At 34.5% G+C, this 15,086-nt stretch overlaps 2 protein-coding genes across 2 annotated transcripts; both read left to right on the top strand.

Moving 5' to 3' along the window:
• The first annotated feature begins 3,874 nt into the window (after positions 1-3,874).
• LOC117918932 (pectinesterase inhibitor 6-like) lies at positions 3,875-4,976 on the top strand. Its single transcript, XM_034835910.1, has one exon. The coding sequence runs from the start codon at positions 4,228-4,230 to the stop codon at positions 4,816-4,818; it is 591 nt and encodes a 196-aa protein (XP_034691801.1). The 5' UTR covers positions 3,875-4,227; the 3' UTR covers positions 4,819-4,976.
• A 5,869-nt stretch (positions 4,977-10,845) lies between these two features.
• LOC117918007 (UDP-glucuronic acid decarboxylase 2-like) lies at positions 10,846-14,717 on the top strand. The gene is made up of 7 exons (XM_034834519.1): positions 10,846-11,643; positions 11,771-11,918; positions 12,317-12,396; positions 12,720-12,803; positions 12,892-12,966; positions 13,866-13,958; positions 14,211-14,717. The coding sequence occupies exons 1-7, from the start codon at positions 11,026-11,028 to the stop codon at positions 14,445-14,447; spliced, it is 1,335 nt and encodes a 444-aa protein (XP_034690410.1). The 5' UTR covers positions 10,846-11,025; the 3' UTR covers positions 14,448-14,717.
• The last annotated feature ends 369 nt before the right edge of the window (positions 14,718-15,086 follow it).

Below are 15,086 nucleotides of genomic sequence, written 5' to 3'. Positions count from 1 at the left end.
AAAATGAGCGCGTACCAGGACCTCCAGTCACGAATGCGCTATCATGAAACAGAATTAGTGAATAATAGATATGTAATATAGCTCATACATATCGGAGCGCAAAGCGAAAATCAAGTAAAATACATTAAGTACAACAGTTGACAATCGAAAAGGATCAAACATAGGACCCCCACCAAAGCCCCAATCATTGTTCATGAATTAGTCTTACAAATTCAGTGTTTTACAATTATGAAGAATTCATTATTGCTTATGTAAAATCAAGAAAATCAGAAGATTATTTAAGAACCAAAATGGGATTAAGACTATTCGAGTGAAGACTGGATTCTTGGAGTTTATTTGAAAATTGGAGTTGTTAAATTTAAAATATTAGAGTTTCAGTAATTAAATTGAAATTTGTCAAAGAAGATGAGAAATGAACTTTAGGAAATTGATCTGCGAGAATATGGATTTTGAAAGTTGAATGCGTAATAATAGTAATTATAAGAAATGAACTTTGAGAAATCGGACTACAAGAATATAGATTTTGAAAGTTGAATTAATAATAATAGTAATGATAAGAAATGAACTTTGAGAAATTAAACTGCGAGAATATAGATTTTGAAAGTTGAATTAATAATAATAGTAATGATAAGAAATGAACTTTGAGAAATCGGACTACGAGAATATAGAATTTGAAAGTTGAATTAATAATATTAGTAATGATAAGAAATGAACTTTGAGAAATTAAACTGCGAGAATATAGGTTTTGAAAGTTGAATTAATAATAATAATAATAAGAAGAATAATAAGATTTGGAAAATTGAATTAATAATAATAGTAATAATAATAATAACAATAATAAGATTTGGAAAATTGAATTAATAATAATAATGATAATAAGAATAAGAATAATAAGATTTGGAAAATTGAATTAATAATAATAATGACTATGGTAATAATAATAATAATAGTAATAATAATAATAATGATAATAGTTAATAATAATAATAATAATAATAGTTAATGAGAATAGTAATAATAATAATTAATAATGATGATATCATAAACCCAAGTCCATAAGCCCAAGCCCATGACCAACATTAAAAGAAATAGCTCCGGGCTCCATCTCTACCAAACCCATGTCCATTCATTAAAAGAAGCCTTGGGCTCCATCTCCATCAAGCCCATGTCCTTTCATTAAAAGAAGCCTTGGGCTCCATCTTCATCAAGCTCAAACCATCAGCATGGTCCCTCAAGCCTCAGCACATGTAGAATAAATAACCCAGAAACCATTCTCTTGCACTTCGATGAGACCCGATAAAACATCTCCACGAAAACTCATTCTACACTATAGCCTATGGTAGCCCAAAAGGAGACGTTCAATACACAAAAACCTAAGGTGGTGTTTGTTCTTTTGGCTTTTTACCGAAAACAATTTAGTTTTAGAATTTAGGTTGTTTGTTTTTCTACTTTTTCATAACTTATTATAAACTTTTCACTAAATAGAAAAAACCAAAATATGTAGCTTTTTCTAAATAGAAAAAATAACATATTGATTTTTTTTACTTTTTAATACTTAATATAAATAAAATACTACAAAAACAAACAACCTAATATTTAACACTATTAAACATTAAGGTTCTATTTAGAATTAAGTAAAAAAACAAACACCACCTAAGTTTGGAGAGAAAAATAGGTTGGCGAGCATGGAGGATTGCATGGGTACGAAGGCTAAGGTGGCCATGCATGGGGGAATATGCACCGAATAGTGAAAGGGAAGGGGTTTGGTGACGTTTATGAGAAGAAATGGCAGTGTGTATGGAACGTGGTGTAGAGAGAGAAAGCATAATGAATGAAAGATGAAATGGGTTTATGGGTATGAAGAGGCATGCAGGGTAGAGAGAGAAAGAGAGTATGCGAAGAGGGGTATAAGGGTAGAGAGAGATAGAACGTGTCGTGGGTGGCCAAGTATATGGCACCCTGTTTGCACGGGAATGATGGAAATGGTGAAGATGAAGGATTCACATGCATGGTGAAAGTGATGACTGCATGTAGTGAATGAAATGGAATGGAGAAAAATGGGCACAAACAGAGGATATTCACGAGCACCAAAGGCTTCAAATCCCTCAAATATTAAACTAATAAACATCAAAACAATGCAACCTAACAAACAGAGAAGGAATCACCAAGAATGAGATATAACAAATATGAAGAACGAAAGTACACAGGAAAACCATAATAACCATACTTGAAGATGACCTTCTCTAGCTAGGTCGGCGAGAAAAAAAAACCCAGCCATCTTCTTTTTTTTCCTCAGCTCCTCGATCACCCCTCCTTTTCCTCATCCTCTGTTTTTCCCCCCTTTTGCAAACCGTCACCAACCTTCCTTCTCAAGCTACTCCTCCGGAATGCTATTCACCAGTCAGTAGCATGGGCTTCCCAACCACTCTCCATCTACACGTCTCATGCAGAAGACATCCAAACTCAGCTGGGGGTCCCCTACCCCTCCAACAAGATAATGAAAATTCAAAACCACCCCCCCGGGTCCTCACCACCAAAGGGGGTCTACAATATAACATATTTTTTATATTTATATTTTCATATATTAATATTAAAGTTATTAACGCTCATAGTTTAAGACGTAAATACAAGGAATTCAAAAATTGTATATAGTTCAAATATCATCTATGATATTCTTTATGATACGATGAAATTATTATCTTTGATTTGAAGATGTGGGAATGATTGGTCGAACAATGTTAAAACTTAGATTATTTTTATTTAAATTATTTTATCTTTTTGTTATTGAACTAACATAATTATATTAAAACTTCTATCGATACATTAATATATTCATTTGTAAAAATTTTAAAATATTAATTAAATTAATGTTACTAATAGTTTTTATTTATAAAATATAGATTAATCCTTAAAATATTTAAGAAAATGAATGTTAAATTTATACTATGTTCATTAACTTGATTAACTCAAATATATCTATTAATTCAAGCTTAATATGATTTTAATTTAAGTTTTAAAAAAATAAGTTTGAATTAGGCTTGGATTGAGCCTCTTGTTGAGTTGGATTGGGTATACAGAAATGAATTTCATGTACACTTATATATATGGTATGAGCACATCAGAAAAACTGTTTTATAATATTTAGATTTTTAAATAAAATTATAATCTTAAAATATTTTTTAAATTATTATTATTAAATAGTTGAATTATTTACAAATTTACGCTTAGTTTGTATTTGTTTTTGAGAAGTTATAGGCTTGTTCCGTAACTGTTTTCGAAAATAATTTTATAGAACAATTTTTTAAAATTATTATCTCATGTTTTATAAAATAAAATTTTGTTTGAAAACATAAAATGTTTATAATTTATTTTTAATATGTTTTAAAAATATTTTTTATATCTAATCCTTTATTTTTAATCATTGTACTTATATATTTATTTTCTAAAATAGTCTTAAAAAAAACAAGTGAAAATAACTAAAAATATTCTTTGTTTTCTATTCTTAAGAAAAAAAAAAAAAACAAAAACCATTATTTGACTGTGAAGTAGTTTTTTAAGAAAAAAAGGAGGCAGCAACCATCTGACACGATACCTTATTATAGGTAGAATGCATTAAGACAGGGCCCATGGCTGGACAGAGGTAGTTAATATTCCACATGTATTGCCTCTTCTCAACACTCCCGTGAGTTCAATTAGAAAGACTAAAGATTGCGATCTTGTATAAGTGCGAAAGTTGCTACTCCATTAACATGCCATCAGCCAAACTAACCCTTTTTCTCTTTTCACGCTTCGTTTATACTGTGCACAGTCCACTTCCATCGTCTTTCTCTTGCCCCAAAATCAACCATTTTCAGACACTCTAAGGTCATGTTTGGGGGCTAAAATTATATTTGTGTAGAAAGTTGAATTCTTCCCTATGAAAGAAGACCCCACGCACCCCTGCCCCCAAATTTTCATGGGCGATGGGAAACTCACCCGGAATTCACATGTTTTCTTAATTATCATAACCAATTTCAGCTCAAATTCACATCCCACTTTTCCCTTTTCTTTATTGTCTTCACCACCCTCTTGCTTTTTTGTAACAAACACTTGTGATTCTATGAAAAGACTCCATTCTTCCGAACACATCCAAAACCCCCTTTAAAACCCTAGTCTCATAGCAGAACCCCATGGAAAAACCAGTGTAAAGTCCTCATCTTCTTTCTCTGATCAATCCATAGAATAGTAATGGCAGGCCTCCATGTTTCTCTGTCATTCTTGGTCCTCGCTGGGCTGATGAATCTGGGGCTGTTATCAGCCTCTGAAAATGGGAACAATTACCTTAGAGAAGCATGCAGTGTGACAAGGTATCGTGATCTTTGTATCCATTCACTGGCATCATTTTCCCACACTGCCAAACGAAGTCCTAGCAGGTGGGCAAGGGCAGGGGTCTCAGTGACGATAGGTGAAGCCAAGCATGTAGCTCAGTACTTGGTGAAGCTAAGGAAACGAGGCACGATGAGGGGAAGAAACGGAGCTGCCCTCTCGGACTGTATAGAGTGTTTTCAGGACGCCATTGACAATCTTCTCAACTCACTGGGGATGCTAAGAAAGCTTAGCAGCAAGGCCTTTGACAGGCAAATGAGTGATGTGAGTACTTGGATGAGCGCTGTGCTCACAGATGAGGACACTTGCTTGGATGGCTTCGATGGCAGTAAGGGGAAACGGGCTAAGTTCATTCGAAATCAGGTCCAGAATGTCACTTACATTACTAGTAATGCACTGGCCCTTGTTAACAAACTTGCAACTGCTGGTGCAGGGAGCCTAAATATTCCGTAGTAAGGCAGGGTAAATTGTATGTGACATGTAGACTAGTTGGGAAATAAGGAACTAGCTGTGAATCAGCTGGCTTCTCTTTGTATAAGACTTATGTAACCTTTGGACACTTCTCCTTTGATAGTGATGATCTAAGCAATCCTATTGCAAGGCCAAAAAAAGCATAGCACTTGTGACATCCTACATACGATTAAGCAAAGTTGGTACTACTGTCAATCCCCCATCCCACTATGGATCCAATCCCTTTTTGTCACTATGTATGTAGTGAATTTCTCCTCATTATATAGATCATCCATTCCTTTCTGTCACTATATATAGATAATGAGTTTCTTCTAAATTTATAGACCATCAATCCTTTCCCAAGAATATATATGTAGTGGGTTTCTCCTAAATTGTATAAATGAGTTTAAAACCCTGGTTCAGGAGGAAGGCTTAGCAACTGAAGTGAAACAAGTTCAAGAAGCAATAATGGGACATAACCATTTTTCAAGTAGTACATGCCCTTGTTGTGTCATAAAATTAGCACAAAAACAATGTTAGCAATGGCCACTTAACCACTCTTTTGGGGTTGGGCCAACACCTCTGATGATCTTTATGAGACATTCTTCAAACCCCATCTGGAATACCATGTGCTGCATCTAGGTCAGCTACCAGGACAGACAATAGTTTCTCCAAAAAAGGGTAATGCAGCATTTCAAGTGGAAACACCCCATGAAACTTTTGAAAAGATGTTCATGATGCCCAAATTTCATCCCCGTCCCATGTCAACAGATTTTTAGGTCAGTTAGGTGCACCAGAATCAAAAGGGGCCCAAGCACCAAGCCGCCCTACACCATGAAACAACCCAATGTCTCATATTAATTTACAACAAGGTTGGGTGGATCGCATATATGATATAAAACATATGTTGGTTTTGCTGCAGATTTCACTTCAAAAGGACTCAAGTTCATCCCCCTAGTTCCAGACGCAAAACCCATATCATCTAATTCTTTCAAGAGTCTCAAAAGGCGTCTTAATCGTGCTTTTTAACACATAATGGTAGTCATTATCGACCCTAATTATAAATCATGGTCAATGTTAATGGTGGAATGCTCAACTCTCTACTCCATTGAAGATTGCAGTTAAATTTGGTGACTGCATTTTTCAGATGCTTCATTTAAAGTTAGGTGATTTCCAAATCTTGATTAGACCATATTTTCCATGCAAAGTCATTTTCTGGGAAATTTGTGATGGGGGAATGTGATTAGTGGACCATGTGGCCCTTTAGGTAAAAAGCCACTTAATCATGAGATAATGTGTAGAAATTATGCGGTAGCCATTTCTCTGACTTCCATTCAGAGTCTTGCGTACGTGCCAAGATAAAATTGTTTAATTTTCCACGAAACAGAATTTCTAAATTTCTAAGCCATCCCTCAATTTTCCTCTTCTGGCCTGGTCTCCAAATTTCACGCCATTTCATTTATAGAGACCAATGCAATATCATCTCATTCTAAGCTTTTGGAAGCTTGCAAGATTTTGGCTCAATATGCATATCATATTTACTCACGTGGAGAGACAGATCATAGGAAAAATACAAATTGAAAAAAAGGAATTGAACTTTAAACATCCCGTCTAATACCATGTTGAGTTACCAATTTTTATAAAAGTTTAAATTTGTAATATTTGAACTCAATATGCAAATCAAACTCGTTAACACATAAAAAAAACAATAAAATCAATTATTAATTTTTATATAAAAAGAAAGAAAAAAAATAAGTGAAATAAATTCAAATAAATATGTAAAAATAATTTATTATTTTTTGAATATACAAATTTCATCCTATATCTCCCTATTTACCAAACAAATCCTAGAATTTTTCAATAATTGAAATCTTGAGTAGTTTTTATTTGATTGTATCTTTTCGAAATTGTGCTTCCATGCCATATAAAACACCACCATTATCTCAAATTCATAATAAGAAAGAAGAAATACATTTTTGAGTAACAAGGAGAAAAAAAATGAATATAAGGAATAATAAAATATGATATATCAATTTAATATCATACTTGGATCATTAGATATTTCAAAATTAATTTCAATAAATAATTAAAATTTTAAATCTTTAATTTGGTTAATTTTCTATGGTAAAAACTTATTGGTGGTGGAATGGGAACTATATTATTTAATAGTATAGATTACCTTTGATTCCTCAAAAGTGTTAGGGAAAAAAAATATTTAAAAAATAAATTTTTTATATTTAGTTTTATAATATAAAATATAAAATAAAGTGAAACATAATTAAATTTTGTTATATTTTAAAATTATTTAAATTAAATGAGTTTTTTAAAATATATCAAAATAATTTATTAATTTTAAAATTTTTTCCTATTTTCTTTCCCTAAATTTTTCAAAACATTACCTTAATAAAAATCTATTTTCTAGATTAAATTTAAGAAACTTTAAACACTTAAATAATTCAAGTCAAAAAATGTTTAAAAAAAACCCTAATTATTAATGGGTTTTATTCTAATATTATGGAATATAAATTATAATATTTAAAAAGTGTAATCGTGAATTACTTTTTTTGAAAATTATAAACAGAAACGTGATTATAATAAATAGTAATTTTAATTTTATAACAACAACAAAAAAAAAAAATTGAAAATGTCGACATGTGGATGTGTGGGTAAGAAGCAATGGGGCCGTGATGGAGGGTGGTGAGTGAACAGTCAGAAACGTGGGAAATGGTCAAGTGCCACGTGTATGGCCCATAGTCAATGTTGCTTCCAAATCAATGAATACTCTATGCGACGTGCAAACGAAGGACTCCTCTGGCGGTCTGGCCCCCACACCTCATCACTTCTCTCCTCCTTTTTCTTCGCCTCCTCCTAGATATTTTTTCAACATATCTATTATTATTATTATTATTTTTCTCATTTACCTAGCATCCTGGTACGGGTGGTGACACCCGTCACATTTCGGACCCTTACACACGTCATAGCATGAGTAAACCTCAAAGAAATTACATATATTCAAAATGTAATTATTAAAATAGTGAAAGGTAATATCTGAATTTATTAATTATTTTTTTATAATTAATTGAAATTTATATTTTTTATGAATTTTTTTTATATAAGTATATAAAAACACATTTTTCCTTCAAATTTGTAAATTCTTTTGTATGCATATATTTTTGTTTTTCTAAAATTGGCACTATTTTTTTAATGTCGAGAAAGGACAAAAAAATTAAGGAAAATAACATTTTTCATATTTAATTTTATTTTTATAAACGAAAATAAAATATAATTAAATTAATTAAAATGAATTAAATAATTTTAGATTAGTAAATAAAAATAATTTATTAATTTTAAGTTTATTTTTTATTTTACCTTAACATCCCATGTGAATGAAATGATTCTTTTAGGTTGAGACAATCATTTTCAACTACACCAATAAAAAAATAAATTTAATCTAATTTCACAAAATTAAAAAAATAATAAAATAAAATTCACTTCCACTTATTGGGTGCATCATGTAAAGCCCCAAACCCATACCACTAATGACCAAAACATAGGTTTGTGCCAAAATACCAAAAAAAAAGAAAGAAAAAATATGGCTCAAGACCATATAGTAAAAGGCAATTTAGAATTTTCAATGGGTCCAAATTGGTGGTATGGCATGGCGTCTCCATTGGCTAACATAAACCCATCACGCCATTGACTTCGTCCATTTTCTTTACTGAGACTTGCTCAAAACTAAACCCAACTACTCTTCAAATAATAATATCAAAATCATGACCAACACCCTCCATTGATGGACAAGGGAGTCTCACTTTTAATTTAGTACAAAGTTGCATGTGCCAATCCCACATCGACTAAGATCCTAATAATAATAATAATAATATTAGCATAAGGTTGTAACCTTATTTTGTGATGGACGGTTGGTTCGAGGATTGGGATATTACGTAAAGGGACAAGTGAGTACAAAGCAACAAAAGGGGAGGTGTATTGTGATGAAGGGTGTATGTTTAACTAGTCAAAATTATGAGCGTCAAAATCACTCAAAGTCCCACCAAATTTGCTGACCCGACCTCCTTTTAGGGCCAATTAGGGTTGCTGTTATCAGTGGGGCAATGAGGCTTGTGCTCTTCTCCAAATTACAGATCAACCATTTAACTTCACTTAAAAGCTACAACATGTATTAGAATCGGTTCTAACTCACTCACTTTTTCTTTACAGAAAAATAATTATTTTTGTTGCCTATAATTAAATGATAATATTTATTATTTAGAACACGTGTCTAAGGTATAATGCCAAATGCCTAATCTTAATTCATTCACTCTTTTTTTTTAAAAAAAAAAAAAAGAATTATTTTTGTTGTGTATGATAGTATCGTTTTTTAATCCGAGAGAAAGTTATTCAAATAATGACGTTCAAAATAAATTTATAAGGTATAATATCGAATGTCATAAACGATTTGATCTATCCTTATTAAATATCAGTTATTTTTTATATTTTTTTTATAAGTAAAATTATTTTTATTATGTATAATAATATCATTCTTGAACAATAAGTCATTGAAATAGGTTCATAAAATATAGCGTCGAATGTCATAAACGATTTGACCTATCTTTATTGGATATTGGTTATTCTTTAGATGAAATGGTTAAAACCCGATCTTATAAAACAAGTCTGTCTATCCTTATTGGACATTGGTTATTCTTAGGATGGGATGGTTAAAACCCGATTTTAGAAAGTAAGCCTAGGTTCTTTTTGGCTGAATGAATAATTAAAAAGTTTTTTCATACTCTTTTTGGTACGAATGTGGTGATGGGTCTTGGCTTGTTTTTGAAGGGGTCCAGAGGACCCCCCTGAAATAGCTGTGAGTAGGGAAGGCATTGAGGAAGAAGCAGTGGACCAGAAGACCAGCTCCTGATAATCATGACTCTGCTATGTGATTTATTTTCATTGTAAAACCAATCTGTAATGGTCAGTTATTAATTAATCATTTAATCGTGCCAATTTATTTTGTATTTATTACAAAATAAAAGAAAAGCTGATCCCAATTGTACAACAATCTCTTCATTGGCAGAGCAGGGCCACAATATTAAACATACCCTTTTTAAGCAATAAAAATAAAAATAAAAATAAAAGAAGAAGATCGGAGCTAGATAAATACGATTTTTTTTTAATTTTATAAACATGTTTTAAAACTATGGGAATTGATCCCGACCTCAATATACCCTGATGTGAAAGTTTGTTTAATCTCCTAAAAGGTATTTGTCTCTTTAATTTCACTATCCCATGAAAAATCAATCTTAATCCGTATGATATGAGATATGTTTGTGATATCTCGTATCGAATATAAGAAAAAAATTATATATATATTTTAAAATCGTAAGAGTGTTTTTGAGTTAAAAAGAGATAATATCTACATGGTCTATATCATTGATTGCATGTGATTATAAAATTTTTATTATTATTTTATTTATATATTTTATTATAATATCATTGATAATATTGATTTTTTTCCTACTTTAATTACATTATTATTTTATTCATGTAAATAATGGAAAAACGCTTTTCATTTATTTATAATATTTTTTAATTCAATTATTAATTGAGTTGATAGAACTTAATTACTATTAATATTATTAGATTTATTAGAAAAAAATTATTATACTTATATTATCAATTGGAACGAATTAATGACTCATAATCCAACTAAATCTCAGCGCAATTATATGTCTTAATCGATATTAATGTCTTATAATTAAATTTCAAATGATTAAAATTTACAATTATTTTAATTAAAAGAAATAGGATCATGATTTTATATTGTATTTGGAAGTAAGATTATTTTAAGATTATTTATCCTTTTTGGAATCAACAAATTTAATTTCCACTTCACATTTGAGTTGTGACGAAGGAAAGGGAAAAGGTTTGAACACATGGAAGGATAGTAAGGAGAGGGTGGTGGTGTAATATTATGGAATACTAAGGTTCATTTGAGAGGAGGACACAGGTTAAATAGGCCAAGCAGCGAGAGGAGGCAAACGCATCAGTCACGCGCCGGAGAGCCAGAGTTTCCGGCAAGTTTTCCTGGAAAGCAACGGATGTGCCGGCGACTGCAAGTCACCTGATCTTTGTTTCTATATAACGTATTCGCGGTCTTGATCCAACCTCCTACTCCTTCTTGGTTGTGTTGTTTGATTGGAGTAATTGAGGGAAATGGGGTCGGAGCTGATATTCAGAGGCCACGAAACGCAGCCCATGGCTGATGGGTACTCGCCGAAACCCCCCAAGCCGTGGCTTTCCGTGGTTCGTCCAATTCGCTACATGCTTCGCGAGCAGCGCCTTCTTTTCACGCTCGTCGGCATTGCTATCGCCACCGTGGTGTTCCTCCTCCTCCCATCTTCTCCTGCTCCGTACACCCACCGGTTCGACCCGATCTCGGACTCCTACTTCCCCTCGGAGACGACGACCCAGCTGGCTCACCGGGTGGCGTACGCCGGGCACGGCGGCGGAGGGTTTGGGTTTGTGAATTCTGGGGGGAAGGTGCCGCTGGGGCTGAAGCGGAAGGGGCTGAGGATAGTGGTTACCGGGGGAGCTGGTTTCGTGGGGAGCCACCTGGTGGACAGGCTGATTAGGAGAGGAGACAGCGTGATTGTGGTGGATAATTTTTTCACAGGGAGGAAAGAGAACGTGATGCACCATTTTGGAAACCCTAGGTTCGAGCTCATCCGACATGACGTCGTTGAGCCACTCCTCCTGGAGGTTGATCAGATCTACCACCTGGCCTGTCCCGCCTCCCCCGTTCACTACAAGTTCAACCCCGTCAAAACCATCATATCCTTTTTCCATTTCAGAATCAGTATTTGGCTTTTCTGTTGCTTATTCTTCTTTCATTATCAAATGGGTTCGTTTGTGTCGGTGTTGGTGTTTATGTTTGTGTTGTCCTTGATTCGGATTCCACAAGACCAATGTGGTGGGCACCCTCAACATGCTAGGCCTGGCCAAGAGAGTCGGTGCGCGCTTCCTGCTAACCAGCACCAGCGAGGTCTACGGCGACCCCCTCCAACACCCCCAGGTGGAGACCTACTGGGGCAACGTCAACCCCATCGGTAAATTCTCTATTCTCTCCTCACTTCTCACTTTCGCCGGAATCCGGCAACATTAACCCCCTGAAATGGCGTAGGTTAGCAAAACACGAGACCCTGGGCTTAACTGTCCGCGGCAGACCCAGATCGGCCCGGGCCTACATGGTCAACCGGGACCCGTAATTGACGGGTCCATAATCCGCAGACCAAGCGTCTCTTTGATACCTATTTTTCTCTTTTTCATTTTTTTTTCCCCTTTTTTGAAAAGGGAAAAAAAGGAGGTGGTGGAGGGTAAAATGGTAAATTAGGATGGAAAGCGTTTGTTGGATATGAATCTGAACAGTGGCAAAATATAGAATTGGTGGGTTACTAAAAAACATCAAACGTGAAATGAAAGAAGGTGTGGGTGGTCTTTGTGACAGGTGTCCGAAGCTGCTATGATGAAGGCAAGCGTACTGCCGAAACCTTGACCATGGACTACCACAGAGGAGCTGGAGTCGAGGTTATTACTTTATTTTATTTCCTTAGTATTATTACTATTATTATTTAATCTAATCCCATTAACCTCATTATATCTGTTTGAAGAAGCAATTACTTCATATTTCTTGGGAGTAGGTATATCTTAATTTGGTGGGATTCTTTCTAAGATATTTTCATGATAGATATTGTTTCTATTAAGAATATCATTGAAGTTTCTGAATTTTTTATATATGTGGAGAATTAATTTGTGAATTTGTCATCTTTTCTAGCTACTATTGGCTTGAGAAATTCGAAAATGGGGAAACACTAAATTTATCTGCAATGGGTTTATTTTATGTAGTCGAGGTTAGAATCGCTCGTATTTTCAACACCTATGGGCCTCGAATGTGCATTGATGATGGCCGTGTTGTCAGCAATTTTGTAGCTCAGGTAAATTTTGCTGAAAGTGTTAAAATGGGCTGTGAATGTTTGTGTTTCTATGACTATTATAATGGGGATGATGCTAATGATAATGCAGGCATTGAGGAAGGAGCCACTGACAGTTTATGGTGATGGAAAGCAGACCAGGAGTTTCCAGTATGTTTCTGATCTGGTATGGGACTTTTCTTATCTCCCATATTTATTAAATAAGCATTGTTTGTTCCTTTGTGGGGGTTTGTGATCTTTTTGAATTTTATTACTTTGTGATGCTTGAGTGCTCCGAATTTGAATTTGAATCTGTTACATTTGCAGGCTAAAGTTATTTTATTCTAGTCTTTCCTTTTAAAATTGATGAGACAACAACTATGTTATTGTCTCTACCTTTTTAATGTTAAAAATTAAGTTTCACAACTACTGCATTTCTAGGACCACCTTTTTCCTCATGAATAGCCAGATTTATGGGAAAATAGGGTCTTGTACTAACGGCCATTGGAGTGGTCTGGTCCTAGTTTAATGTAGACTGGCCTGGTGGCAAAATGAGGTCGTTGCCTCTCGCTTTCTTCTCCCAAGCTATTCGGTCCAAAGGGCATATGCCATGTGATCAAAGGCTATTGGAGGGCGTTGATCTTTTGGTTGGCATTGTTTACTTTTCCACGCTCGAATCCAAGGAAAGTTTTTCGAAAATGTTAATTAAACGTCACTAAACTAATGAAAACAGGATCCAGGTTGTCACCTTCTGCTTTTAATTGAAAATTCCAATCTATTTTGTTAGAGGGAGCTAATAGTGAGGTAAATAATGAGGGAGCTAATAGCTGGTGTTTTCTCTCTCTGGTGGTGGTATGTTAGTGATTATAGTTGACTTCTCGGGGTAGGTTTATCCCAAGTTATATAAATGCTAATTGTATTAATGGATATTGATTATATTGAGTGTCTGGGGTAGGTTTTTCTCTGTTATGTATGGAACTCTGCCCCAAGTAATAAATATAGGCAAAAAAAGGACTAAAATTACGGGTAGTTGCCTTTGCTTGGGATTGTTAAATGCTGAGTTAGGATTTGTGTTTGTTTAAACAGGTGGAGGGCCTGATACGCCTCATGGAAGGGGAACATGTGGGTCCTTTCAATCTTGGGAACCCTGGTGAATTCACCATGCTTGAACTTGCTCAGGTATGAATGCCACTACTGTTCTCGATAGCATCCCTCATGTAATATTTTCCAGGTTGCCTGGTTCTTTTATTTATTTATTTATATTTGTCTTTTGCCTCAGATTTAAAAAATTGTTTATGTTATATTTGTCTTTTTAGGATTCTATCAAGCTTATGCTATTAAATTTAGATAAAGGGAGTTGATCTTATCAGTGGCTAAAATTGTAAATGCAACCATGATACCTCATTGATGGGCATATTTATGCAAGTGCAGGTGGTTCAGGAAACAATAGACCCCAATGCAAAGATAGAGTTCAGGCCCAACACAGAGGACGATCCACACAAGAGGAAGCCTGATATCTCAAAGGCCAAGGATCTTCTTGGTTGGGAGCCAAAGGTGGCTCTTCGCAAGGGTCTCCCCCTTATGGTCTCCGATTTCCGAGAACGCATCTTTGGCGATCACAAGGAAGATGGTGCCACTACCACCACATCCTCATCCTCCTCGTCCTAAGCTAACTACACACCTTACACTAGAGTGACAAGGGGAAAGACAATTTTCGATGGAAAGTAAATCCCTACTTCCACCCAAACGGTAGAGCAGCAGCAGAGCACAAGCCCCTTTGTTCTCTTTTGAATAGTTTTGGAGGTGTTACTTTTTGCAATTTGTGTTCTTTGTCATCTTTGTATTTTCCTTGTTACTACCCCTTTTTAATCTTAATAGATGGTAAGCTCTTTGAATAACCCCCCAAATTTTCATTTTATGCAATCAGTATTGGTAACAGTGGCAGCTTTCTTTCTACTTTCTCATTCTGGTCCCTGCATATATGGCCTATCCTTGTTCTGCCAAAGCAAAATTCTTAGATGTTGAATGGGGAGCCGTGGGCCAAAATGGGCACACCAGGAAGTTATCATGGTACAAGTAGGGCCATTAATTATTTTCTGATATGAGACATCTATGCATGGAACTGTTGCTCATGTTAAGGCACCTGCATGCTGACGTTATATGTCTCCCAAGACATTAAAGACATTAATGGGTGGGTCTCATGTCAGTGGGGTGACCCAATTTTATCATAACCCCCCTCATTATAAGGCTTGATTTGGTACCACATCATTAAATCTTTTCTAAGGTAGATGCTTACCATAAACCCCC

Source organism: Vitis riparia, chromosome 7, assembly GCF_004353265.1.
Source record: "Vitis riparia cultivar Riparia Gloire de Montpellier isolate 1030 chromosome 7, EGFV_Vit.rip_1.0, whole genome shotgun sequence".
NCBI lineage: Eukaryota > Viridiplantae > Streptophyta > Magnoliopsida > Vitales > Vitaceae > Vitis > Vitis riparia.
The sequence above is the reverse complement of the archived record's forward strand: the minus strand, read 5'-3'. Positions and strand labels throughout refer to the sequence as shown.